This window comes from Gobius niger (assembly GCF_951799975.1).
Source record: "Gobius niger genome assembly, chromosome: 20".
Classification (NCBI taxonomy): Eukaryota; Metazoa; Chordata; class Actinopteri; order Gobiiformes; family Gobiidae; genus Gobius; species Gobius niger.
This window is the reverse complement of record NC_136871.1, coordinates 8,784,354-8,810,106: the sequence shown is the minus strand read 5'-3', so window position 1 is coordinate 8,810,106 and position 25,753 is coordinate 8,784,354. Positions and strand designations below refer to the sequence as shown.

General features: G+C 41.1%; 3 protein-coding genes and 1 long non-coding RNA gene across 6 annotated transcripts in view; 2 read left to right on the top strand and 2 right to left on the bottom strand.

Annotated features, from left to right (window-relative positions):
- Positions 1–1,386, top strand: part of LOC306980084 (guanine nucleotide-binding protein G(s) subunit alpha) — a 45,596-nt gene extending 44,210 nt beyond the window's left edge. For both annotated transcript variants that reach the window (XM_079579324.1, XM_079579323.1), the window contains exon 13: positions 306–1,386. In XM_079579324.1, coding sequence (XP_079435450.1) covers positions 306–452 — 147 coding nt within the window. In that variant the 3' untranslated portion in view covers positions 453–1,386. The remainder of the gene's footprint in view (positions 1–305) is intronic.
- LOC306980135 overlaps positions 1–25,753 on the bottom strand; it is an 857,770-nt gene that overhangs the window by 371,924 nt on the left and 460,093 nt on the right. The gene's annotated exons all lie outside the window — the stretch shown is intronic.
- inka2 (inka box actin regulator 2) overlaps positions 1–25,753 on the bottom strand; it is a 373,123-nt gene that overhangs the window by 218,637 nt on the left and 128,733 nt on the right. Inside the window, exon 3 of one of the 2 annotated variants that reach the window (XR_013793989.1) lies at positions 21,347–21,587. The exons of the other annotated variant lie outside the window; for it this stretch is intronic. The gene's annotated coding sequence lies outside the window, so the exon portion shown is untranslated. Of the gene's footprint in view, positions 1–21,346; positions 21,588–25,753 lie in introns of those variants that run through there. 2 annotated transcript variants of the gene reach the window in all.
- On the top strand, positions 4,442–22,874 carry ipo9 (importin 9). Its single transcript, XM_079579231.1, has 24 exons — positions 4,442–4,761; positions 6,086–6,147; positions 6,225–6,311; positions 7,114–7,315; positions 8,749–8,837; positions 8,914–9,000; positions 9,079–9,198; positions 9,296–9,396; positions 9,513–9,571; positions 9,668–9,819; positions 9,921–10,019; positions 11,576–11,682; positions 11,762–11,901; positions 13,391–13,553; positions 13,885–14,111; positions 15,845–15,993; positions 16,079–16,207; positions 16,291–16,566; positions 18,251–18,417; positions 18,640–18,773; positions 18,859–18,978; positions 20,313–20,423; positions 20,523–20,599; positions 22,345–22,874. Exons 1-24 carry the CDS (start codon positions 4,602–4,604, stop codon positions 22,453–22,455), a joined length of 3,129 nt encoding a protein of 1,042 aa, XP_079435357.1. The 5' UTR covers positions 4,442–4,601; the 3' UTR covers positions 22,456–22,874.

The following is a 25,753-nucleotide window of genomic DNA, read 5'->3' as shown; positions in this document are numbered from 1 at the left end:
ATGTTCATGTTCGAATGCACAAGGTTTACGAACTTGACACTTAATGTGACAAGTTTGGTGTAGGACTAATTGCTTAAGAAATGTTAACGCCTTACAATTGTCAGAATTATAATTATTTCATGGTTGTGCGGCGGTCCAGGCCATGTTTTCAAGTTGGAGTTTGGAAATATTTTGAGATCCCTGACGTAATCCCCCAAAGTAACGGATCTATGAATGCATACTCTGTTCATTGTTATGAATTCTGTTTTTTTCGCAACTGTATCTTTCTGACTTTCTGCCAAGTAATATGTCATCTCCCCTTGCAGCGGATCAGCACGGCGAGCGGGGACGGCCGGCATTATTGTTACCCTCACTTCACCTGCGCAGTGGACACAGAAAACATCCGGCGCGTCTTCAATGACTGTCGCGACATCATTCAGAGGATGCATCTACGGCAGTACGAGCTGTTGTGATGGGCCAAAAACGACGGCGCAGTCCGCTCCAGTATCTACCTATGACCTACCTGTCTCACCTCCCCCGTACGACCAGTTAGCCAGTCACCCTGCCACTGTCACCCACTGCAAGCAACGGACCGCCCTCAAGCCCCCACACGGCGCCTGCTCCAAAGTGTTTTCAGCAGGCCGTGGGGAGACTTTTCTCAGCTAACTTCAACTATTAGCCAAGACTTGACAGTGCAGGCTCTCCCTTCTTGTCAGCTCTCACATATATCAATAATCTACACTACAGCAGAAGACTTTTTAAAGCCACATATAATAAAATTTAAACCTGCTGCTTCTTCGGCTCAAAGCGAAGAGAGATGGGTGTATTCACTACAACGGACCAGGAGGACAATAGTGAAATAAAGGTCGAGTGGTGAACTTACAGAGGGCTGTAACGGCGGCCCAACCTCTCCCTGTGGACGTGAGCGTGACTCAAACACATGACCACATGGATCACATGACGCACTCTTCTAACCGAACGAACGAGGATGGACGGAAATGGAAATGAATGGTTTGAAAAAGAGAAAAATACCATATTAATGCATCGATCATGCATACCAGTGAACTTCATGCAGTGCAAAAAATCCAAGCTATATATATAGATATTTATATATGAGTGTATATAAATATGTATATATATAAATACAAATATATAAATATAAATATTATATATTCCTGTAATAACACAATTCAGCTTTTAAGTTTTTGTTAGTTTTTACCCCATGTTGTGTGTTGGTGGACACTGTGTGAGATCAGCCTTTGTGCACCAGTTAAAGCCCCTTATTCTCATCATAGCAGAAAATATACATCACGTCTCCAAGGCTCGCTGCTATGGATTTACACATGTGTTAGTCTGGGATTGATCAAAAATGGCTGGAAATTTGTTGTATGTCGATGGTGTAAGACGACTTTTGATAGACTGGGCAACTTGGGACTAACCAAACCTATTGATAAATGGAATAGTTCACTGTTTTTCCACACTGAGATATGTTCTCACCTGAGCTTAGACGAGTTGATACGTACCTGTCTGGTCTTTGTGCCCGTGGAGGTGCGTGGTAGCTTCTAACTTCACCCCCGTTTGGAGCTATAGGAATACATAGGTAGAGGCCAAATGCTAACAACATCTTTGTTGAGGGCACGCAAAAAGACCAGACAGGTACGTATCAACTCGTCTAAGCTCAGGTAAAAACATATCTCAGTATGGAAAAATGGTGGCCTGTTCCTTTAAGAAATTCGCCCGACTCGGTTTATAATAAACCTGTGGCAACTGGCATTTGAGGAAATACTTATTTAAGAGCCTCAGCCATTCAGAGGCAAAGACGAAGAGAAAGGTACACAGACAACCTTTCACTAGGACATTAACGATCAACAATCTGATTATGACATAATTCATGTGTATTATGACAGATTTAAAGATGATTACGATGATTCCAGTGAAACTTTGAATTATTTTCTAAATGCATAGCTAATTTATTAATAGGTTACTCTAAAGAGCCCATAGTTTAAAATTGAGGTGGAGCAACTGAAACTTCCATGACGGCAACTATGGTAACAAAAATGCATATATTTATTATGTCTTTGTTTTTTGGCTCATATCTCACTCATTACTGGAGGAATCCGCAAAGTTCATTGTCTCCTCTGTCAGCACATATGAACTAATGTCCAATTAGTTTCTCCGAAAAACATCAAAAAGTGGTGACAATATGCGAAAACATGAGCGTGATGTTGTCCGAAAGAAAGGACTTTCAGACATAAAACTAATTTTCTTACAAAAACTGTATTTCTGCCATAGAGTGGCATTGGCCCTGCCCTCCACCTGACATTATGACATCCTCACATTCTAAATCGTGAACGGCACCTATCGTCTCCCAGCCGTTATTTCTGTTTATTCAAAAGCTGGTTTCTTAAAGTATTACCGTTTGACAGATGCTACTTTCCGCCATACCTGAAGAATCCCACACTAACCTTTCTCACAGTGGATGTAAAGAAAAGGGTTTGCTGACGAAGGATTGCGTCAGAAGTTTTGAGTCATAAATGGTGACTGTATCCACACTGGGACCCCCCCCTCATGGGCCTGTCCACCTGTGGCTCACTGCCCTCGCCCCTCACCCACTCTGGCTTTAACTATGTCTGTCTTTATGTTACTGCTGGACTATTATTCTTGTACAGACTGTAAAATGTATTATTTTGTACAACTTTATTGAAGAAAAAAATAACTTGTAGAAGATCCCTGTGCCTTGATCACGACTGTACGTGTAAAAATGAGCTAATATGTAAGTTATGTTTCACTGCGCTGCACAGCTGGACGGGTCTGTCCCTCCCGCTGCCGGGGGACGGTCGGCGGAACGGGGCAAAGGCCTTTTGTCTGTCGCTTACTTCCCATTTTCCCACATTTGTTGATTCATTTGTTTTGCTTTGACTCTCCTCTGGTTTATATAATAGGATTTAAAAAATGAAAAAGATAATCAGACATCATTTTAATGCTGTGTAGTGGAAAATAATGAAGCCTAACACAATTTAATATATATAAAATATACTTGAGATTTTATATTTTATATATATGTATATCTACTGTACACTTCTATCTATCTCCCTGTGTGAGCGCTCGCCAGGTTTTCATTTGCTTTCTGTCGGTCGCATCTGCGTACATTTCAGAAGGTGGCAATGCTGGGCGCGATGGAGGGGTGTACTTATTAAGTTCTTTTATTTTTATTTTTTAGCTTTAAACTATTTTGAACGAGAGAGAAATATCCAATTGCAAAACATTGCTTGTTTCTACATAAACCAAATTCTTTATGCCTAAACGACGGGAAATGGTTGTTATATTGTTTGTGTAGTTCCATAATTCAGACTCAGATTCCAGCACACTGAAAACACCGCTACAACCACATTGTCATTTTGAACACGACGGATCTTAGCAGGGCTACCTTCATTTTTCTAGCTTTACATGGTAATAAAGATTGAAATGTTATGGGTAATTTTTAAATTACAAAGCCAAATTTAAATAAAAAGGTAACACTTCATAGTATGTGTGATGAAAAATCACTAACGCGAGCTTGTTATAAATGTGCAGAAAGCTACATTCACGGTAGTTTATTACCAGCAGAAAATGTAAGAGAAATGACTTTTTTTCTTCCTTTTGTATAAGCTATGAAACACAAAACATCACAAACAGGCAAGAATAATTATTCTTTCTAGTTTTTCATTACGGTTGATTTGAGAGTATCCTTACATGTCGAAGCTAAAGTACCTTTTTAGTAGGTTATTAGTTGATAAAGTCACTGAGAATGTTGACTTTTTCCAACCCTATAATGGTGTTAATGATAATCAAGTGATACTGGGATATTTGGGGATAACACACAGGGTTTGATATTAATAACACGTATGGTCTTTGTGGTGTTCTTTTAAACTGACTTTGAGGCTTCACACAATACTGGCAAAAAGAAGAGAAAACTCAACATTAGTGAACCATTTCCTGATACACGCTGTTCTTTAAATGGTACAATGAATATGAACTGTTTCATCTATGGGTTGGGGAAAGCTAATAGATTGAGGTTTATGTATGATCATGAAAGTAGCTCACATGAAGTGAAAAGATGACACAACAGATACTTGACGATGATGATGGTTCATAAAAGGCCCTGGTGAGACAAAATGCAGAATATTGGTTTCTCAACTTGCTGCATGAGCACATGTCAGTTATTGTATAATCTCCTAGTCATAATAGTCATAATATAGTCATTTCTCCACATATTAATCTACGGTTATCCTGCAAACTTTATCGAGGCTACATTCAAACTGTTAAGACAAAGTAATGTTAAACTTAGAAGTTCTGTTTAGTTTTACTGTAACTGTATCATCCGCATGACCATAATGTAGACTGGATGATAAGCAAATGGCCACTGAGGGGCGCTCGGGAGTAAAACTGAAGAGAAATCCTCACCAAACCACGTGGACTCAGTGGCCGGAAGTCGGAAGTGCGGCCCAGGCTTAGCCCCGCCCCCAGGTTTCCATGCATTGGCGCGCGCGCTTCGCCTGTGGCCGCTGCTGCTCTCCGGTGTCTCCGCTCTCTCCGCGGGACTGACTGACTCTAGGGCGGGCTGCTGGTGTCACGCAGACGGTATGATGGCGGCGGGTAGCACCCGCTCTGGTTCGGCTTCAGGCCCGGTCCAACAGGGTCTGAAAGAGGCGCTTATTGAGACACTGACGGCCATCCTGTCCCCGGTGCAAGAAGTGCGCGCCGCAGCGGAGGAGCAGATCAAAGTGCTGGAAGTGACAGAGGGTGAGTGAGAGCTTATCAATAACCTACCAAATGTGTACATATTTGATCAAAACAGGTGTGCGTTAAACAGCCATCTGCATCTGTCTACGCGGACTTCTTCCCTGTGAGCCATGAGCTAAGATAACCCAAAGGTTAGCTTGATCGTAGGCCAGTTGTTTTTAACTTTAGCTTGATAGCCTTTCAACATGTTCTCTGGTCTGCAATAGTTTTGTCTCTGTCGCTGTTGACAGACATCAAGACACTTTACTGCAATGATAGTTCGATCAACTGTGTTGTTAGTAAAGTGCTAGCAGTTCTCAGACTGGAGCACATGGGGGATGCATGCAGACTCTGGCCTCTACAGCAAACAGACATGTTTATATGTTCTGTCGTAGACAAAAGTGTATTTTTATACAAGGTCGAATATTGTGTTAGTGTTTTTCACAGCAGCTGTGCTGTCAGATTACAAACCTGTTTGTGTTCGTCTCATTGATCATTCGATTTCCATAATGACAGATTTGTTCCACTGACATTCTGTGGGAAAATCAGGGTCAGGATCCCGCCTCAGCCTTTCCTCCGTCAACATCTTTATAACTTGTTGCTAAAGTGAAGATGAAGCACATTGAAAAACAAAACACCTCTAAGACTTTATATAGTTGGATCTTATTAATAATAATTAATTATCGGTATTGGCACATGGGAAATGATAGGTTATCGGGTCATATTGGCCTTATCGTGCATCACTAACTAACAACCTCCCCCATTGTAATGTGACAGTGCAAGACATAGACTTAGTGCAAATGTCTCTGTCTGAGCTGTAATAAATGATCAGTGGTGACTTGTTCTAGAACTCAAAAGTTCTGATTCACAGGTCCTTAAAACATTCCTATTCTGCAATGTCTTGGATAGATTATTGATCTGCATGAGCACTCTGAGGGAATCCCTGGTACAGTATATGTGCGACATCTTTCACCTTATTCCTATTGATGTTTTGTTGCATGAGTGGCTGCATGTGCGGTGATCAGCCACATATTGTGAGCCTCAGAGCGGGGCCCCTTTCGTAGGCACCCACTACAGAGATGTCAGCACTAAAGCTTTTGTCGTGTGGCGCCTGATGTCACTTTTACTAAAACCACCGTGTTACAGAGGGCTCAAGTTCATCCTCATTATGGACCGGCCACTACATGTACATCAATTTAAAGGATGTCTTCTGGGAGGCCAATGTTGTGTTATGTGTGTCCAATGTGCTCAATATGGCGGCCAGTTTTTAAGTAAAATTCCAACTGTGTAACTTTTGCTCTGATTGTTATTATTATATACTGATGTGTGTTTATGTGTTTGGCAGAATTTGGTGTCCATTTGGCCGAGCTCACCGTTGACACCCAGGGAGCATTAGCCATTCGTCAGGTGAGAGTTGGAAAAACAAATATCTTATAAAGTTTAACAGTGGTTCACTCTGTTGTTTTGCCTCTGTCCCGGTTCAGTTGGCCTCCGTCATCCTAAAGCAGTATGTTGAGACTCACTGGTGTTCTCAGTCGGAGAAGTTCAGGCCTCCAGAAACCTCTGATCAGGTATGTTACAGAACTGTTAGGATCCATCAGAAGCACACAGTCGAGCCAGAAGCATTTAAAGGAATAGGCCACCGTTTTGACATACTGAGATATATTCTTACCTTAGCTTTGACGAGTTCTTAAGGACCTGTCTGGTCTTCACACGTGCCTTCAGTCACGTGAACACATGGCATCCGCACAGTAAAGTGAAGATTACTGCGCGGATTTCGAACTACTCCTGGTATTATTACGCCTTACAATATAGTTCCCCCTTTTATCCGCTTAGAAAATCCACATTGTTTAATTTTGTGTAATTATACTTTGTAGTGTAACACTTCACGTAACAATATTTAAATAGGGAAAACGTGGAAGTGCTTGGTAGCTTCTATCTTGACCTGTTTTGGAGCTATAGTGGAGAGAGGGAGAGGCTAAATGCTAACGCCGTCTGCGCTGTGTTTACGTGACTGAAGGCACGGGGGAAGACCAGACAAGTCCTAAAAAACTCGTCTAAGGTAAGAACATATCTCAGTATGTAAAAACGGTGGCCTATTCCTTTAAGTTCATTTCCTGTGGAGCTCCACTGCGTTTAGGCCCTTTTTGAAGCATTCAGCGTTCACAATAAATTGATATGAATCATGTCCTCTACAGTAAAAGTGAGACAGTGACATGAGTGTAGTGGTGCCGCACGGATTAAAATTTTCTTTGTTAATATGTGAATGTAGGTTTTGTGCTCCACTGTGCTTGTAAATATGAGGTTCTCCTTAAGTGTCACTCACTACATGGTATTAAAACGCATTAACCTTTTGTATTTGTCTTCCTCAAGGCTAAAGCCGCCATCCGGGAGCTGCTGCCCGGTGGCCTGCGTGAGTCCATCAGTAAAGTCCGCTCCAGTGTGGCCTATGCCGTCTCTGCCATCGCGCACTGGGACTGGCCTGAAGCCTGGCCACAGCTGTTCACTCTGCTCATGGAGATGCTGGTCAGTGGGAACGTTAACGCTGTCCACGGAGCCATGAGGGTCCTCACAGGTGCGTGACCGGCCCACAAACAGAATGTGTGTTTACTGTAATTGTGTTCATCTGAGCTGTACAGATAAACTAGCCCTGATCCAGAGTTTAACATCTCTGGCGTGACGTTAACAGCTGCATGGGCTTCACTTAAATGAGGCGCATCAAGCAAGATTATTTATTTATTTAGTTTTAAGTGGGACAGTGTACATTAATGAACATTAGGACAATGTAACTGGTAATCCCCCCGTTTGTCTCTGTTATTTGGTTATTCCGTCATCAAACACTTCAGTTTTTAATTTAATTTTTACATTTGGTCATGAGCCAGGACATGTAATAAACACATGAGACTGCCTGTATATATACTTATCTAATACACATATAGATAAAGCATAAAACTGTCCTTCACGCTTATAGTAATCCATCGTCTGCGCTCTAGTGTGTGGGCGGCACAGTCACGCAGCGGTTTGTGCTCGTGCTTACAGCTAGAAGGTCCCGGGTTCGATTCCCACCTGGAGCGGGGCCTTCATGTTTACATGTTCTCCCCTTAGGTTTCCTCAGGCTACTCTGGTTTCCTCTACCACTAAAAACATGTACAATAGGCCAGGATGAATGAGAGTGCGACTGGGGGACAATGGATGCTAATAAGCCCCTGGTTACAATCCAGTGTGGCGTGTTTACATGCATGAGGCCCATGTGTGTTCATTAATGCACTGTCCCGAACACATGAACAAATGAGTAAATCAGGGCGTCATGGAGTTACTTAAAGCAGTACTAAGTAACGTGTTTACCTTAATAAATCCTTTTCGTAGTCCCTGTGGGGGTAATACAAGTGTTTATGGGATGATTGGAGGGTCTTTCATCTCCCCCTGGTCTCTGGCCAGAAAACCATGTTTGCAACTTGACTGCCACCGGTCTGGAGAAAGCAATACACACTAATGGAATCACGAAGAAGAAGCTAACATGCTAACGGGCAAAGCTAACTGCGGGCTAACGTCACTTTAAACAGTATTTACAGCCAAGTTTGAGTGAAAAAAATATTTCCATTGTATAATTGAATTCACAGTAACCCTCTCTCCCTTCGCCTTTCTTGTCAGCGTAGTATTTACTCTCCAAGACAATTAATAAGTTAAAAAATCGTAACTTGCTACGACGCCTGCAGTTGCGCTTTTGGCCTCTAGGGGGAAGAGTTACTTAGTACTACTTTATATGTGGTTTGCAGAAACTGAAATATTTAGTTTTTACTGTCATTCCCACTGCTACCTACAGACCAGCCCTGGTCACTGTGTCTCAGTCATTATTGTTACATAGAAATTATTTCAAATAAACCGTGAAAGTATGCATGAAAGTCTGTCCCCTTTAAATCCTTATGAGCCATCCCCGCTGACGAATTGTCAATACAAAAATTATGTAGTAGTGTGTAATAAAATTGTTATGACATTTTTTCTGCTCAGAGTTCACTCGGGAGGTGACAGACACGCAGATGCCGCTGGTGGCTCCAGTTATTTTACCTGAAATGTACAAGATCTTCACCATGGCTGAGGTAGGGTTTCTAAAAATGTATCCACTACATTCAAAGCTTTCACTGGTGAAATGCTAATTCTTTATCATTTGTGCAGGTGTACAGCATCAGGACTCGCTCCAGAGCTGTGGAGATTTTCACGACTTGTGCCAACCTCATCTGTGCGATTGAGGAGCTGGAAAAGGTGAGCCCACTGCTATAAGGCTACGCACAGTGATGGCTTAAGTGTCCCTTTTTCTAAGCTTCGCGTCTGTGTTTGTAGGGTGCAGCCAAAGCGTTGATCTTCCCAGTTGTACAGCAGTTCACGGTAGCCTTCGTGCAGGCTTTGCAGATGCCGGATGGACCCTCCTCTGATAGTGGGCTGAAGATGGAGGTCCTCAAGGTGAACGCGTCTTCTAATCAAACAATCAAAATAAATAAAGATAAAGTCTCTTCAATAAGTGATCATGAAGTTAAATGTTGACCTGTTTGTCCTTTAGGCAGTGACCGCGTTGGTGAAGAACTTCCCTAAACCCATGGTGTCGTCCATGCAGCAGATTTTGCCAATTGTTTGGAACACATTGACTGAAAGTGCAGCGTTATATCCTTTTGTTTGCTAATTTGATGACTTTAGGGCCAATTTAGAATATGTTTCCTTGGTTATATTGTATGATTATGGTTTCCCAATGTATTTGTTTTCCTTAACTTGATATTTACCTATGTCAGAACAGAAGTGAACTACACAGAGGAAGTGGATGATCCCATAGATTCAGACGGTGAGTAATTGTGACTTCTTATACACTTTGTAAATGACTAATCGTTGTTTCTATCATGCAAAAATAAATTCAATGCAATATTTTTTTTGTTTGCAGGCGAGGTTTTGGGCTTCGAGAACCTCGTCTTCAGTATTTTTGAGTTCGTTCACACGCTGCTGGAGAACAACAAGTTCAAGAACACCGTGAAGAAAGCCCTGCCCGAGCTCATCTACTACGTCATCCTCTACATGCAGATCACTGAAGACCAGGTTGAGATGTTTTCTTTTAGCTTTGCCGTCCGTTCTGCTCCATTTGTTGGATGTCATGTGCGCAGTTCGTTGATATTTGAAGCGTCTTGTGTCTGTGTCAGATCAAAGTGTGGACGGCCAACCCTCAGCAGTTTGTGGAGGACGAAGATGACGACACGTTCTCCTACACAGTCAGGATCTCGGCTCAGGACCTGCTGCTGGTGAGAGGATGAGCAGTTGGGGGTCCAGATGAGGCCGGTATCTTTTGTATATAGTACCTGCTGCGTCAGTGCTTGTGGTCAGTGGCGAGAGGGAGTAGCTTAGAAAAAAAAAGAGGCTGAGTGAGGTGGGGTGTGCTACAAGAGTGCAATCTCTTCCTTTTAAATGGCGCTACATGAACTTCATTCAGCATTTAGGCTACATCATTCTTAAGCTCTCACAGGACAATTGATCTCACAGTGAGTTAAAAACTGTCCATATCCCGAGAGAAAAGGAGTGTACTGATAATACCGCTCTGGTGTAAAGCTTGGTGAGGGTTGTTTATGTTATCACCTCACAAAATGTTGGATTTCCACGTTATACCAGGCCTCAATCGTGATCAAATCTGGTCTAAAAATGTCTAAACTGGGCATAAACAATGTCTCAACCTCTTAACCCCCACCTGAACCAAGCACTTCTTTGCCAGTTTGGCATTGCTGAAATGTAAAAGCTTCTTGACAAAAAGTGTCAAAACGAGACAAAAAAATTAGATGGAAAAGTGTAAATAAAGCGACAAACGAAGTGACAAAAAAAAGAATGAAAAAGTTAAAAAAAAAAGATAAAAAGCAACAAAAAAGGATTGAAAAAGTAACAAAAAAGGATAAAAAGCAACAAAAAAGGATTGAAAAAGTAACAAAAAAACGAAATAATGGACAAAGTGTCAATAACGCGACAAACGAAGTGACAAAAGGACGAAAAAGGAATGAAAGTAACAAAAAGCGACAAAATTGACAAGTGACAAAAAAACAACAAATCAGCGCTGAAAAAGTGACAGAAGATGGATCATGAAAAAAGCCACACAGCAACAATATGAGAAAAAAAAGATCTGTTTAGATAAATTTTGTAGCTTTCAAGTGAGGCGTTACACTGGCCTATACTGGCTCCAGTCAAGAAGTTTCTAGATTTGGGTAATACCGAACTGGAGGAAATGCGCTCTGAAGGTTGGGGGGTAAGAGGTTAAACGAGAAACACTTCCACACTGCAAAAAGTAAATATCAAGCATTGGCTTAAATGACTGGAATTGAGGAAATGTATCTTGTTTTGAGCGGTTTTCACTCATTTAGACACTTTTCCTGATCGGACCAAGTTTACTTTGCTTCTTTGAGGACATTTCAGACCAGTTCTAATGTAAATCTCGCTTGAAATAAGAAAGTAGTATTGCCAATGAGATAAGAACAATTTTCTTACCCCATTGGCAAAGAAAACTACCTGAAATAAGGACGAAATGTATTGAAATGAGTCAGAAACATCTCAGAACAAGTGAAATAATCTAGGACAAATACCCAACAACATCTTAACCAGTCAAAACAACAAAAAATTTGATTATTAAGCTCAAATTGAGATGTTTATACTAGTCTAGTTTATTACTTTTTGCAGTGCAACTTATACGCATTACTAAAGCAAATGAGTTAATAACTTACTAGCTAAAATAAATTAAGTCTAAAATTGTAGATGAGCACACATTAGCCTCTGACTTATTTTTCTATCATATTTCTATTGATGAATTCATTATCTCCAGGCCGTTGCAGCCGAGTTCCAGAACGAGAGTGCAGCAGCTCTGGCAGCCGCCGCCACCAGGCACCTCCAGGAGGCAGAGCAGGCCAAAAACAGTGGCAACGAGCACTGGTATCTCTACAGCCCTCACCGCTGCCTTCTGCCAGCCGCTGTTCAACATACTCATAATGCCAGTCTGTCTGCTCTCCAGGTGGAAGATCCATGAGGCCTGTATGTTGGCCCTGGGCTCCGTCAAAACCATCATCACGGAGAATGTGAAAAATGGCCGTATCCAGTTTGACATGCACGGCTTCCTGGCTGGTGTCATTCTGGCTGATCTTAACCTCGCTGGTAAGACATCGAATCAAATCCAAGGCTGTGGCTGCTCAATTTATCGCCTAATTATGGCTGTATCTGTAGATGCCTTATCCATACAGCAATAAGTTAAGGCCATTTACCATATCATGTTATTTCAGTGAAGCATAATGAAGAAATGTTGGGCAGGAAAGTTATTTTTATTTAATTTTTTTAAGCTAATGACAGGAAGTGGCAGAGGTAAAGCTCCTCAGCAGTTTGACTCATTTCCCATACGTTTGTTAGGTGTGACATTACACACAATAAAAAGCTACTTCTGAGTCCAGTTGAGAGTTCCACTGATCAACAGAGATAAAAATGCAACTTTATCTGAATCTCCTGCTGAAATAACAGATGAAAGCCCTACAACTCTTTTATGCCTAATTAGAATAATATATCTCACCATTTCTCCAGGCAAAACGGCAATATTTTTTATATTTAAAATAAGCCTTCATTGTGTATGGGGAAAATAAGTTGATAATTGATGTCAGAAAAGCATCAGCAGAGTGTGTGTGATCAGATGTTTAAAAAGAGCCGTGTAGTCGGCTCTACAGCAGGTTTAAATCAGCAAAATCCCATTATAGTGAATATGATGGTGAATAGTGAAGACATCATCACTTCCGCTTCCGGGTCCTAGCAGTCCGGCAAATATGGGAGAAAAAAACATCAATATTTCTGAAACTCAGCAGAGAGTTACTGAACCTACTTATTTCTCAGACCCATTAGCCAAAAATGCCGCACCTACTGCTAAAAAAGTAATATTTACTAAAGTCACTACTTCCGGGGTTAGCGTAGCTGCTACGCCGTTAGCATTTTTTTTGCTAACCCCATGTAGCAATTATGGTAAATATTACTTTTATAGCAGTTGGTGCAGCATTTTTGGCTAATGGGCCTGATAAATAAGTATGTTCAATAACTCTCTGTTGAGTTTCAGAAATATTGATTGTGTCTATTAAAGAGTTATTTGTAGTTTCTCGCACATCTGCGGACCCGGAAGTAGAGCTGTGACGTCACCACTGAACATATTGACATAACGTGTTTGCACGGCAACAGTTTAAAAGTGTGATAATTGTGTCCTCTATCTACAGTGGAGAAAAAAAGTATTTGGCCAAAATCCAATAGAATGTATGTGAAACTGACCAAATACTTTTTTTCCCCACTGTGTCACTTTGTGTGAGTGTCCAGTGAAACTGCGGTATTAACGTCAAACTAAATAAATGCGTGCTGAATTGCTAAATCTTAAATATAATTGTGTTAACTATGTTTTAGCAAAAAATGTGTCTAAAGTGTCATATGCACTTTAAAATATTGCTATTACTATATTCAAGACAAATATTGAAACTGTTTTTTCTCCTCATAGTACAGCCCTAATGGTTAGCTGTTTTTATATCATCTCTTATCTCTTATATCCAAGTTTGAAAGCGTTCAGTAATCATTTCTCTTTCTCAGCTGCTTTAACCGTGTTCTCTTCTTCTGTCGTGAGCAGCGGCCTCTCCGTTCCTGCTCGGGCGCGCTCTGTGGGCGGCCAGTCGCTTCACAGCCGCCATGTCTCCGGAGCTCATCCAGCAGTTCCTCCAGGCCACAGTGAGCGGACTCCACGAGAGCCAGCCGCCTTCAGTGCGCATCTCTGCTGTCAGGGCCATCTGGGGGTGAGGGCCTCGAGTGGTTTTTAATGCAGACAAAACAACAGTCTGTGGGGAGGGCAGAGTGACAGACATTCCCTTTTTGTCAGTATGTAGCAGAGGAAATGTATGTAAAAGCTCAAATATTGCAGCTGTAGCTTGGCCATTGAAAGGAATTACTCAAGAGAATCACGTTTAGACTCAGAAACCTCTTTTTCCTGGTCAAAAAGCAGCAGAAAATTTACACAAACAACAGTAAAATAGGAATAAGCTTAGACTATGAAAAACAAGTTGATGATTGTAAATAGTTAATTTCCATGTAGGACTTTAAACATAACCCGTCTGGTCCTGTCTGCAGATACTGTGATCAGCTGAAGCTCTCCGAGAGCACTCATGTCCTGCAGCCCTTCCTGCCCAGCGTCCTGGAGGGCCTGGTGCAGCTGGCCGCTCAGTTCAGCTCCGAGGTGCTCACCCTCGTCATGGAAACGCTGTGTATCGTCTGCACCGTGGACCCCGCCTTCACCACCAGCGCTGAGAACAAGATCTGCCCTCTCACCATCGCCATCTTCCTCAAATACAACAACGGTAGGTGTCATTTGTTGCTCATCTATGACACAGTTGCTTAGCCGTGAGAAAAGCTTTCATTTATCGTCTTTTGACACACCCACTATAACAAAAACACTATGATAAGTAAAAAGGCAGATATAGTTACATTATGCTGCCGAATAGCCTCACTAGTTCCACCAGGCCTAGATAAAAATCAAATCAGGACCAAAATAGACCTAACGTAGAGATAAATTGAAATTGGTCTAAACTGAGTGTAAACCACGTATCTTGAGTACATTACAAAAGCAACCACTAAACAGCTTCTGTGCTTCTCAAGTTTCTGATCACTCTGTATTTGATGAAGATTGGCCTCATGTTCACAGAAAAAGATATAAAATTGGGAACTGAAAAAAGGAAGAGCTCTAACGAAGTATATGATGCAAATGCGTAAAGTCATGGCTTTTTCTTTCACTGCTTTTGTAATTGTTACAAATGCAACATAAAACTGAAGCTCAGACGTCCTCCCGAGGATCCTGATTAAAGTTTGTGAACTCAGTGCAGGCTAAAGTCGAGGGCTTTCTCTGCACAGTCCAGAGTGTGCGAGTGCAACAGGCCAGGGGCGAAACAGAAGAGGGGGCTCTGTGGGCAGGGCCCCACACAAACATACTCCAGTGTTTAAAAAAAAAATAGTCAAAATGATAATGCTGTCCCAGTCTGTGCAGAACAGCAGAAAATGTTAGTTTATTAAAGGGGGGTTATTATGCAAAATTGACTTTTTCAAGCTTTACATCATGTTATTATGTCATTCCCTCATTAAAAACATGCCTGAAGTGTTGCCTTGGCTCATTCACGTATTTTTGAGTAATCAGTAAAAACTCTGATGGCGGCCATTTTAGGGATAGGTTTGCCTGAGTCCTCCTAGGAACGCCCCCACCTCCTGGAGACGCCTCCGAGCTTTCGTCACCAGCCGAGTAACCAACCACTGCTCCTCAGCAGAACCCCCTCCCCACTGATGCCACAGACAGTATGTGGAGGGGGCGTGTCTGAAAGGGTCAGAGGTTCTTAAAGAGACAGAGGCCTATTTCAAGACATTCGCTACAGCCATTTTGAGAAAGCAGTTTTATACAAGGCAGTTATTCTAATTTACTGCATTTACAGACCAACAGAAGGTTTGGTCATCATTGTAGTGTGATATAGACTGGTGCTATGTGATTGAAAAAAGCATAATACCCCCTCTTTAAAGAATAAAATGATTTCAATCTTGGTGAGGAGTAAACCATCCATCCATCAATTTTCTTCCGCTTTATCCGGGGGCAGCAGTCTCAGAAGAGATGCCCAGACTTCCCGATCCACACTCACCTCCTCCAGCTGTTCTGGAGTAAACCAATAAGTCTAATGTAAGTGTTACTGTGGGGCAGCTGAAAATATTATATCCAAAATGTGCAAACTCTTTAAAAAGAAAAAAAAAGTCTCCACCCCTGACCCCCATCTTCATACTGTCCCCATTTTACAATATATTAGGACTGTTAAAAAATAAAAATGAACATTATTGAAAAAATAGTGATGCCAGACAAAGAGCTATACAGTTTATAATGATGAAATATAATGGCATTTGCTGGGCCTCGCGAATGGTCGATGCCTTTGTGGCTCTCACAGGTTCAAGGCTCTTGGTCTCTAACTTGTTATCCACCCTGGAGTACATCAACACTGTAACCGTATATTTATAGCATAGAGACCGAATACTCACCATGTGCTCTCCCTGTCCCGGTTAGACCCTGTGGTGGCGTCTCTGGTCACAGATATCTTTAAAGAGCTGGCACAGATCGAAGGATGCCAGGGCCCAATGCAAATGCGCCTCATCCCCACTTTAATCAGCATCATGCAGGCCCCTCCTGACAAGATCCCCACTGGCCTTTGTGCTGTGAGTTGCTTTATTTGTCTATTTCTGGCTGAGTTTGTACGGCTGCACTGGAGTCACTTCACTGTTTTTACTTCCATCTTCGCAGACGTCCATAGATATCCTGACCACAGTTGTGAGGAACACGAAGTCTCCTTTATCAGAGCTGCTTGTCTGCCAGGCTTTCCCTGTGGTGGCCCAGTGCACACTACGCACCGATGACAACACTATCATGCAGGTGAAGCTCCTCCTTCAACATGATGTCACTAGAATAAATAGTTGCCATTGGATGTTTCTTAAACCCACTGAATGTTACTGCAGAACGGCGGCGAGTGCTTGCGGGCGTACGTGTCGATGGCGTTGGAGCAGATCGCGCAGTGGAGAGACGAACAAGGGAACAGTGGGCTGTGGTACGTGATGCAGGTGGTCAACCAGCTGCTGGACCCCCGCACCTCCGAGTTCACCGCCGCCTTCGTGGGACGACTGGTCTCCACGCTCATCTCTCGGGCCGGGACGGAGCTCGGAGAACAGCTGGACCAGATCCTCCGCGCCATCCTCAGCAAAATGCAACAAGCAGAGACGCTCAGTGTCATGCAGGTAGAGAACAGAGACAAAGACATTTTTTTCTTACTTTTCCCCCATTGTTTTCTCACTTTCCCCCCATTGTTTTCTCACTTTACCTCCATTTTTTCTCACTTTTCCTCCATTTTATTTCTCACTTTTCCCCATTTTTTCCTCAATTTTCCTCAATTTTTTTCTCACTTTTCCCCCATTGTTTTCTCACTTTACCCCCATTTTTCTCACTTTTCCCCCATTTTTTCCTCACTTTTCCTCCATTTTTTTTCTCACTTTTCCTCCATTTTTTTCTCACTTTTCCCCCAATTTTTTCCTCACTTTTACCCCATTTTTTTCTCACTTTTCCCCCAATTTTTTCCTCACTTTTGCTCCAATTTTTTCCTCACTTTGACCCATTTTTTTCCTCACTTTTCCCCCAATTTTTTCCTCACTTTGACCCATTTTTTCCCTCACGTTTACCCCAATTTTTTCCTCACTTGTACCCCATTTTTTCTCACTTTCCCCCCATTTTTTTCCTCACTTTTACCCATTTTTTTCTCACTTTTCCCCCAATTTTTTCCTCACTTTTACCCAATTTTTCCCCATTCTTTTCTCACTTTTCCTCCAATTTTTTCTCACTTTTCGCCCAATTTTTTCTCACTTTTCCCCCATTTTTTCCCTCCATTTTTTCTCACTTTTCCCCACATTTTTTCTCACTTTTCCACAATTTTTCCTATTATAGAGCTTTTTCCTAGTTATTCACCCATTTTTTTCCCACTCTTTTATTATTTCCCCACAACTTTCAACTTTGGAAGATATGTAAATTTACAATTACAATATAATTTCCATATTATATTGTAATTGTATATGATATATTGCCCACCTTTATTTTCACAATGTTAAAGACGTTTATGTCATTTTTGGTATTTGTTCTCAAGCTGATAATCCAGTCTGAAAGCGGAATGAGCGAGGAATGCTTTGGGTTGCCAGATCCTTTAGCTACAACAAGTAAACCAGTGTCGTTATCAACACGTAGATCATATCAAAAGATGAAACTGAGAGGCTATAGATGTGCTAGAGAATTTTGTCAGTTAAGTCGAACCAAAACCAGTTATAGATACAGACGGCATCTCGTCATAGAAGGGGGCGTGGCTTCACCTAGGGGGGAAATAGAATCTTTAGATAAACACAATTTTCCCTCTTTTTAGCCATTTTCTGGTGGAATATGAACTTATTTATCACACATAAATAAAGTCAAATGTAAATCGGGCCCATATGGATATTTTCTCACAGCAGATTGTTCAGTAGAAGGGAAAAAACAGCAGTTGTAGCAAGCGCTAGCTAACCGTTAGCATTAGCCCGATGCTAACATGTAGCATGAAGTTAGCATTCTCCGTTATTCATGTATTTATGGGCTGTTGAACCACTTTGCTCCTCCCCATGTCTTTGTTTCTTTATTTAGTAGAAACTATATCCATAATTCAGCATTTGTTACAGTGTTTTTTGAATAATTAGACAAAGTTTAGATTTTTTTTTTAATTTTTTCCCCCTTAACTGTTTTCAAGAATGACCATATATGGGCGATTCCAGAGATGCCGTCTGTATCTATCATTGGTTTAGTATTTTTCAGGAATATTACTGACAGATGTTTGATGATGGTTCTAATAGGTGGATGCATCTTATTAACTTGGCATATTCACTAATACATCGCTCTGTCTGTCCCCAGTCTCTGATCATGGTGTTTGCCCACCTCGTCCACTCGCAGCTGGAGCCACTGCTGGAGTTCTTGTGTAGTTTACCGGGGCCGACCGGGAAACCCGCGCTCGAGTTTGTCATGACAGAGTGGATGAGCCGACAGCACCTTTTCTACGGACAGTACGAAGGGAAAGTTAGGTACGTTTAACTGCGACTTTATGGAAGTTCACACCTCTTTGCCTCTCGATAAACTAGGGCCCGACCGACATCGACTTTTGGGCTCTGATACTGATACTGATTTGAAGGGGGTTGGCATGGCTGATAGATATAAATTGCTGTGTTTTTGTGATGTTCAGCAGATGTTGTCAATGTTGTTAATGATCTAGTCATAAAAGTCTCATCGAGTCCATGTTTTTGCAGCACGGTTGCTTTGTGTAAACTGTTACAACACGGCCTGAACGCGGATGACAAGCGACTCCAGGACATAGTCGTCAAAGGAGAGGAAATCTATGCCCCCGAGGAGGGAATACGCACTCGATCCAAATCAGCAAAGAGTAAGAGAGAGTGCTTTTAAACAATGCTTACTTTAGCTTGAAGGAACCAAAATATCAATTTGTTTTGTTGCGTGTCCTTCTGAAGATCCCGAGCGGTGGACCAACATTCCTTTGTTAGTGAAGATCTTCAAACTGATCATCAATGAACTGGCGACGGTGGTTGAGACAAATGCCTGCAGAGCGACCGCAGCCGACTGGAGCCAAGGTTCGTACTAAATATCATGAATTATTAGATAAATGACTTGGAATCGCTTGAATAAAAACTGCAAATGTAACAAACAGAAATACCACTTGCAACTTTCCTGCCACCGGACCGGAGCACCAATACACCCTAATGGAATCACGAAGCAGAAGCTAGCAGGCTAACGGGCAAAGCTACAATTAATAAGTTAAAAAAATCACAACCTGCTGCGACACCTGCAGTTGCGCTTATGGCCTCTAGGGGCAAGAGTTACTTAGTACTGCTTTAAAAAATTATATTTTTCACTTGAAAAGATACACAAAAATCTGAATTAAAAAAGAATGTGTTTGTTCCATTGTGGATGTTTTATCTAAATTAAGTGTGACGAGACCAAATCTACTCAAAATCTCTTAATTCAAGTGAATTTATGTAATTTCTTCCTTAAGATGATTGTTCTTTGTCCAATGTAGTGCTTTTCCTTTGTGTTTTTTGAGCTCACTCATTTTTCTAGTTTGGGCAGTTTTTTGAGCAGTGGTAGTGGTAAGCAGACTTCTTCGGGTGTTACTTTTATCATCACTCTCAGTTTACGATATTTTCTTTACCCTCTTTTGGGTTTGTCCTTTGTCCTATAAAGTAAAGTCAGGGTTTAGCCCCGTTTAGCACTATTTTAGACACTGAAGTAGGGCTGGGCTATAATTGTAAAAAAGTTATTCACATTTTTTTCTCTTTCATATTTGTCAATCTTGATTTTTGGGTTTATTTTTTTATTTTCTTAAGAATAAATACAAGTAGCTGTTTCATGAACTTAGACGTATCTTTTATGCTCACAAATTCTTTCCTCCAGTTTCAATGAATGCACAAAAATCTTCCATTGTCTCATCCAAACTCCAAAACTTGGAGCTGTTTTTGCCAAAGAATTGACATCAAAGCTGTCGATTTATAAAGATTCTTTATGATTATTGAGATTGACCAAAGTCAAGATTGTGGTTTGGATTAAATTCTGACTAATTGCCCTATTGTGCCGTTCTTTTATTGACTTGCTTTAGCAATATTTGGAAATCGAGGTCACAGCAACAGTCAACAAAACAATATCAAACATGTTTTCTTAACAATATTATTGCAATAATTTATTACTCCATTTCAACACTGAATGTTTTATTGAATTTAAACAAAATCGTACTTAATTTCTAAGTGTTCACTTAATCAATGCAACAGGACCTTTTTTGACCAATGTTTCGAATATGGAAGATTTTGATGTGAAGATTTGTTTTAGCAAATTGTGTCAAAACAAAATCGGGACTGAAACTTTGTTTCAACCAACACCATAAAGTGAAGTAACCAGCTGCTGTTTGTATCAGATTCGACTGGAATGTGGGAGGATGAGGACGAGGAAGGGGGCGATGATGAAGAGGAGGATGAAGGACTGGCGGGACAGCTGCTCTCTGATATCATCGCCTCAAACAAATATGGTGTGTGCCTCTCTTTTGTGCTCTGGCCAAGTCTATTCTCAGTTTGACATCAGCAATCGCCCGTGAAGTATCCCAGTAAAAGCTTTTCCCTCTCTGTAGACGATGACTTTTATGACGACGATGAGGAGGAGGATCCAGATGCATTAAAAGATCCCATTAATCAGATCGACCTTCAGGTAGAGTTTCACACTAATGGTCTGCAGCAGTGGTTCTCAAACTGGTGGTAATTAGAGATAAATTAGCTTTATTTATGCTTTAGAAATTCTTTTTTTTTTTCCAGTTTAGCCATAAGAGTCCAATTTAGGTTATTTAGATCTTTTTAGACACAATATGTTCTTGGCCTGATGGTACTAGAAAGTCCACATACGTATTTTATGAGGTGGTACATGATGTGAAAGGTTTGAGAATGAGTGGGTAGAAACGCACACTTAGAGGAACTTGTTTACCTTAATAAATCCTTTTTGTAGTCCCTCTGGCAGGGGCGACCTATATCAAATATAGGTCGTGCCACCCCATTGTCATGTGGTCTTCTACTCAGTACTTTTTTGACAGGACAAAGAACTATGACGACTTTATAGCTAAATAAGGAGCCAACTCTCAATTTGATCTAAGTTAGAAACCTCCTACTTACATTATGGGCAATGCTACTATTTGTATATAATTTTGGGAAGCTCAGCTGAATCTAAACAGAAAAATTGCCTTGCGATCAAGCAAAACTTGCGTACCTTCACTATAAACATTCGATATTGTAAAATGTGTTGCCACCCCAGAAATTATCATTGACCCTGCTTGCCACCCCATGATTTTTTTTCTAGATCCGCCCCTGCTCTGGGGGTAATACAAGTGTTAATGGGATGATTGGGGGGTCTTTCATCTACCCCTGGTGTCTCTGGCCAGAAAACCACAATTGCAACTGGCTCCGGGTCAGATCCCCAATACGCACTAATGGAATCACGAAGAAGCAGCTATCAGGCTAACGGGCAAAGCTAACTGCGGGCTAGCGCCACTTAAACAGTATTTACAGCCAGGTTTGAGTGAAAAAAAAAAGATCTCCATTGTGTAATTGGATGTACAATATCCCTCTCTCCCTTTGTCTTTTCTGTCAGCGTAGTATTTACTCTCACGGACAATTCATGAGTAAAAAAACACACGATGCTACGACACCTGCAGTGGCGCTTATGGCCTCTAGGAGTTATTTAGTTCTGCTTTATTAATCCAGGAATGTGAAAGTTATTGCACTCGAGACATTGTTGTCCATCTTTAATTATCTAATTAGTTAATAAAAGAATAGGGTGTTGGACCTTTATTTAATGACACAAAACCCTGTGGCCTGATGTCCAAAACTCTAAATGGCCCATAGTTCTGCGCTTTAATTATATGATATTAGAGCTTTCTTGTCATTGCACAGCTACAATGAAATTTAACATACAGTAAACTCTCTCACATAAAAAGGCTCAATCATCCAAATGATCGATATATATTTAACGTTCTTTTCTCAAAGCTGTATAAAATGAATGAATTCTTGCGTAATCAGTCTCTCTCCTGGTTTAAGACTCCAATTTTCTTCACTTGAAATACAGTACAATATACAGTGGGGGAAAAAGTATTTGGTCAGTTTCCCATAGACTTTATTAGATTTTGGCCAAATACTTTTTTCTCCCACTGTAGCTTGATGGTGCCAGGTTGAGTACCAGCCTTTTGTGAGTTTAAATTTGTATTATTTATTATTTTTATTTCTATTTGTCGTCTGTGTGGTTGGGGCTCTGTATGTGCCGACTGGCTGCACACAAATTGCCCCCCAGGGATCTAATAAAGTACTGAATTGAATCCAAGTTTTAATTCTGCTTAATATAGGATTTGTATGCATTCTTTAAAACCATTTGTGAATTGTTTTGAGTAAACAAACTTGTCTTTTCCTTAGGCTTACTTGACAGACTTCCTGACGCAGTTTGCACAGCAACCCTGTTACAGCATGTTTTCGGGCCACCTCAACACCAACGAGAGGCAAACCCTGCAGTCTATAGGACTTTAGCCCCACCTCGGCCCACGACGTACTATCTTCTCAGCTCTGTCGTGGCCCCATCACAAGAAGAATTCACAATGGTCGGAGAAGAGAAGGGAAAACGTGTATAAAATGGGCGTCGAGTTCAGAGGACACGCACTCAACCCATTTCCACCCTGTTTCTCCATGTGATTGTGGGATGAACTTCGCAGACGTCGGAGAAGATGCACATTGAAAGACATTACCAAGGGGAGCGGTCTCCAAAGAGGACATTTTTTGGGTTGACCTCCTTTTCAGCACTTATAAGAGAAGCTGATACTTGACAATGGGTCGCTGAGTAAATTATGACACATGAACTCACTCCTTTGTCCAATTTGTAACTCAGCCTGTTGTCTTTGTGTTGCTGTTTACGTCGAGTGAAACTAGAACACTTTTGATTTGAGGCGGGGGGGGAAAAATCACAGCTTCCTGATGTTTGAGGACACATTTCAGAGGCCTTATATTCCAGCAAACATTGACTGCTTCTTACCGTAAATGAAAGCTCTTAGACCAGCTGTGATGCCGAGGGGACGTGGTGGGTATTTTGGAATTCGCACTGTTACCATGGTGATCATTGCATTGTCATATCCCGAGTCCCATTCAGATGTTGGATTATGACATTTCTAAATAAAATGTCCCAAATGGACAATATTTCCATAATTTCCAGATGCTTTTGTCTTTTTTTACTAGTTGATGTACTATATAACATTTGTGTTAAACTGGATTAGTCCTGTTTTCTGTAATCAATCCTTGTTACGGCTGGGTACCATTAAATTATCAATTAAGGAGAGAGGTGGTTACTCTGTTACATTCACTGAAGTACATGTGTGTCTTAAGTAACTTTTTGAAGTAACTACTTTTACAAGTTGTTTTTCATAACATACTTTTCACTTCTACTTGAGTTATCATAAAATGAAGTATCTGTACTCTTTAGTAAAAAAAAAACGTTACTTGTGCCACTGAGTAAATCTGGCAACGTGGCAAATCTTCATTTAGATGCATAAAATAGATGTACTTTGTCTTTTGTTCATAATTCCTTTATATTTGTTTTTATGGGATTTTACTCAAAAAATATTACAATGATTTCATGTTTTGTTGCTCATAATTTATGTCCAATTTACGCTCCAGCAGTTACTCTCTACTCGGGTAACATTTTCTTCAAGTACTTTAGTTACTCTTGAGTGAATATTTTGGCTGCTTTATCTCTACCCACCTCCGATTAAGGAATTATTAGTAAAAAATTAGGTGCATCTGATGAGCCCCAAGTTGAATACGAAGTTTATAATTGTCATATTAACAGTTTATGCCTTAATAGTCTCAACCTACTGTAGGGAGGAGGTATATGTACAGTAAGCACAACATATGCAGTAGTATATAGTATATACAGTATATTAAGTGGTATGGGGATCGCTGTGTCATGTCTGAGGCACTGGTGGTCAACGCAAATGTATTAAATAGATAACAATTCTATGGTGGGTCAAAATATCGTTCAGAAACAGCATTGCTTCTGTGAAAATATCGTCGCTGTAAAAGATCTGTGAGTTAAATAAACGGCTCTTCAAGCTTGGGAAAATCAGCTGTTTGCCCACCAGTCACCAAAACATGCTGTGAAAATCACAGAAATAAACAGTAACCACGATCCTCCATAAAGCACTTTTCCACCTACACTAGGCACTCAAAACGCTTTACGGCAAGGTACAACAGAGTCGTTAGAAGATATTTTGTTTAGGGGGTACTGAGAGACAAGATTGCCCCCAAAAACTGTGCTTATTTCCTATTTGATATATTGTGCAAGCTATCCACCAGGGGATGCTGCACCCTTAGCACCCTGGGTTCTCACAGCCTTGGCAAGGAACCAGTCCCCCATTCACACTCTCATTCACACACCTATGTACTGTTATGGTAAATATTGAGACCATATTAAATGAAAACCGGAGAGAAGTTGTCCTGAATCAAGCGTGCAAGTTTATTTAACATATGCATATGGAGACACACCAAGTACCTGGATACAAGATGCTCTGAAGAACAGTTCACAGCTCACAGTATTTATACACACAGACAGCACAATGATCATACGATTATGGAATGCCCCAATGGTGTAATGGGTCAGATTGACCTAAGACATTCAGAGACCCTGACCACATGTATAAGACAAACGTCGCCAAAGCGAGGACACAAACACCCTGTCTCCAATTCTAGATAAGATGTCCTGACCTTGACCACGCAGGTGCCAATGATGTAATGGTCAAAGGAGTCTTACATTGTTACAACTCATACACAAACATGCCCATGAACTCTAGTAAATGAGGTAATGCTCACTAAATATAGGTCCCTGTATGTCAGGGGTCCTCAGACTTTTTTCTCGGGGGGCCACATTATTGTTCCTGACTTTGATGGGGGGCCGGACTGGGTTGGCTATTACATAGGATTGCATGACTCAGACCAAAAATGCCTCTTGGTGAAGTAGAGATGACTCGCCTGCACAGTCCTATATCCACAAGATCAACACTTGATTCAGGCACATATTTGTTTCACTGTAGTGGTTTGCAAAAATAGTAATCAAGTCTTCACACTTTCTTTTAATTTCCATTTATTTTTATTTTCAAATAAAACATCATTATGTAATGTTACCAAAGTAATAACTTCTTCCACTTGTATTGTGCTTTACAAGCCTGTGTCACAAGTTTCTCAAAGTACTGTCGTCATTATTCATTCTCTCCACACTCTGTGGTGATAAGCTTCATTTACCACGGGGCTATAATGTGTTTATATTCTGATCTCTTATGTAAGTGCCCTCTGCTGGACACCTGTGGAATAATTTTTTATTTATTCAAATTGCCCCCTAGTGGCTGGAATGAGTAAACTGGTTATTTAGTTAAAATATCCTAACTCTGCACAGGAATGGGCTAGAGACTTTTTTTTTTTTGTGCTCTACAAGTCGGGGGCCGGATTAAATCACCTCGCGGGCCGGATTTGGCCCGCGGGCCGTAGTTTGAGGACCCCTGCTGTATGTAATGGTCAAATATCCATAAAGCATATGTGACATGATGAGAGGAATAAACAATTAATGGTTCAGATTTCCATAACAGTACACAGACACTGGGGGCAAGGTGGGTGAAACATCTTACCCAAGGCCACAGCGACAATGTGCACCTGCATGAGGCGGGATTCGAACCCCCGACCCACTCAACCAACTGTCCACTGTTGCAGATGGTAGAGCGGGTGTTTTTTGTTGTTGTTTTCCCTGTATTTTTTTAATACTATTAATTTTTAGCGTTCACTGGCAGCA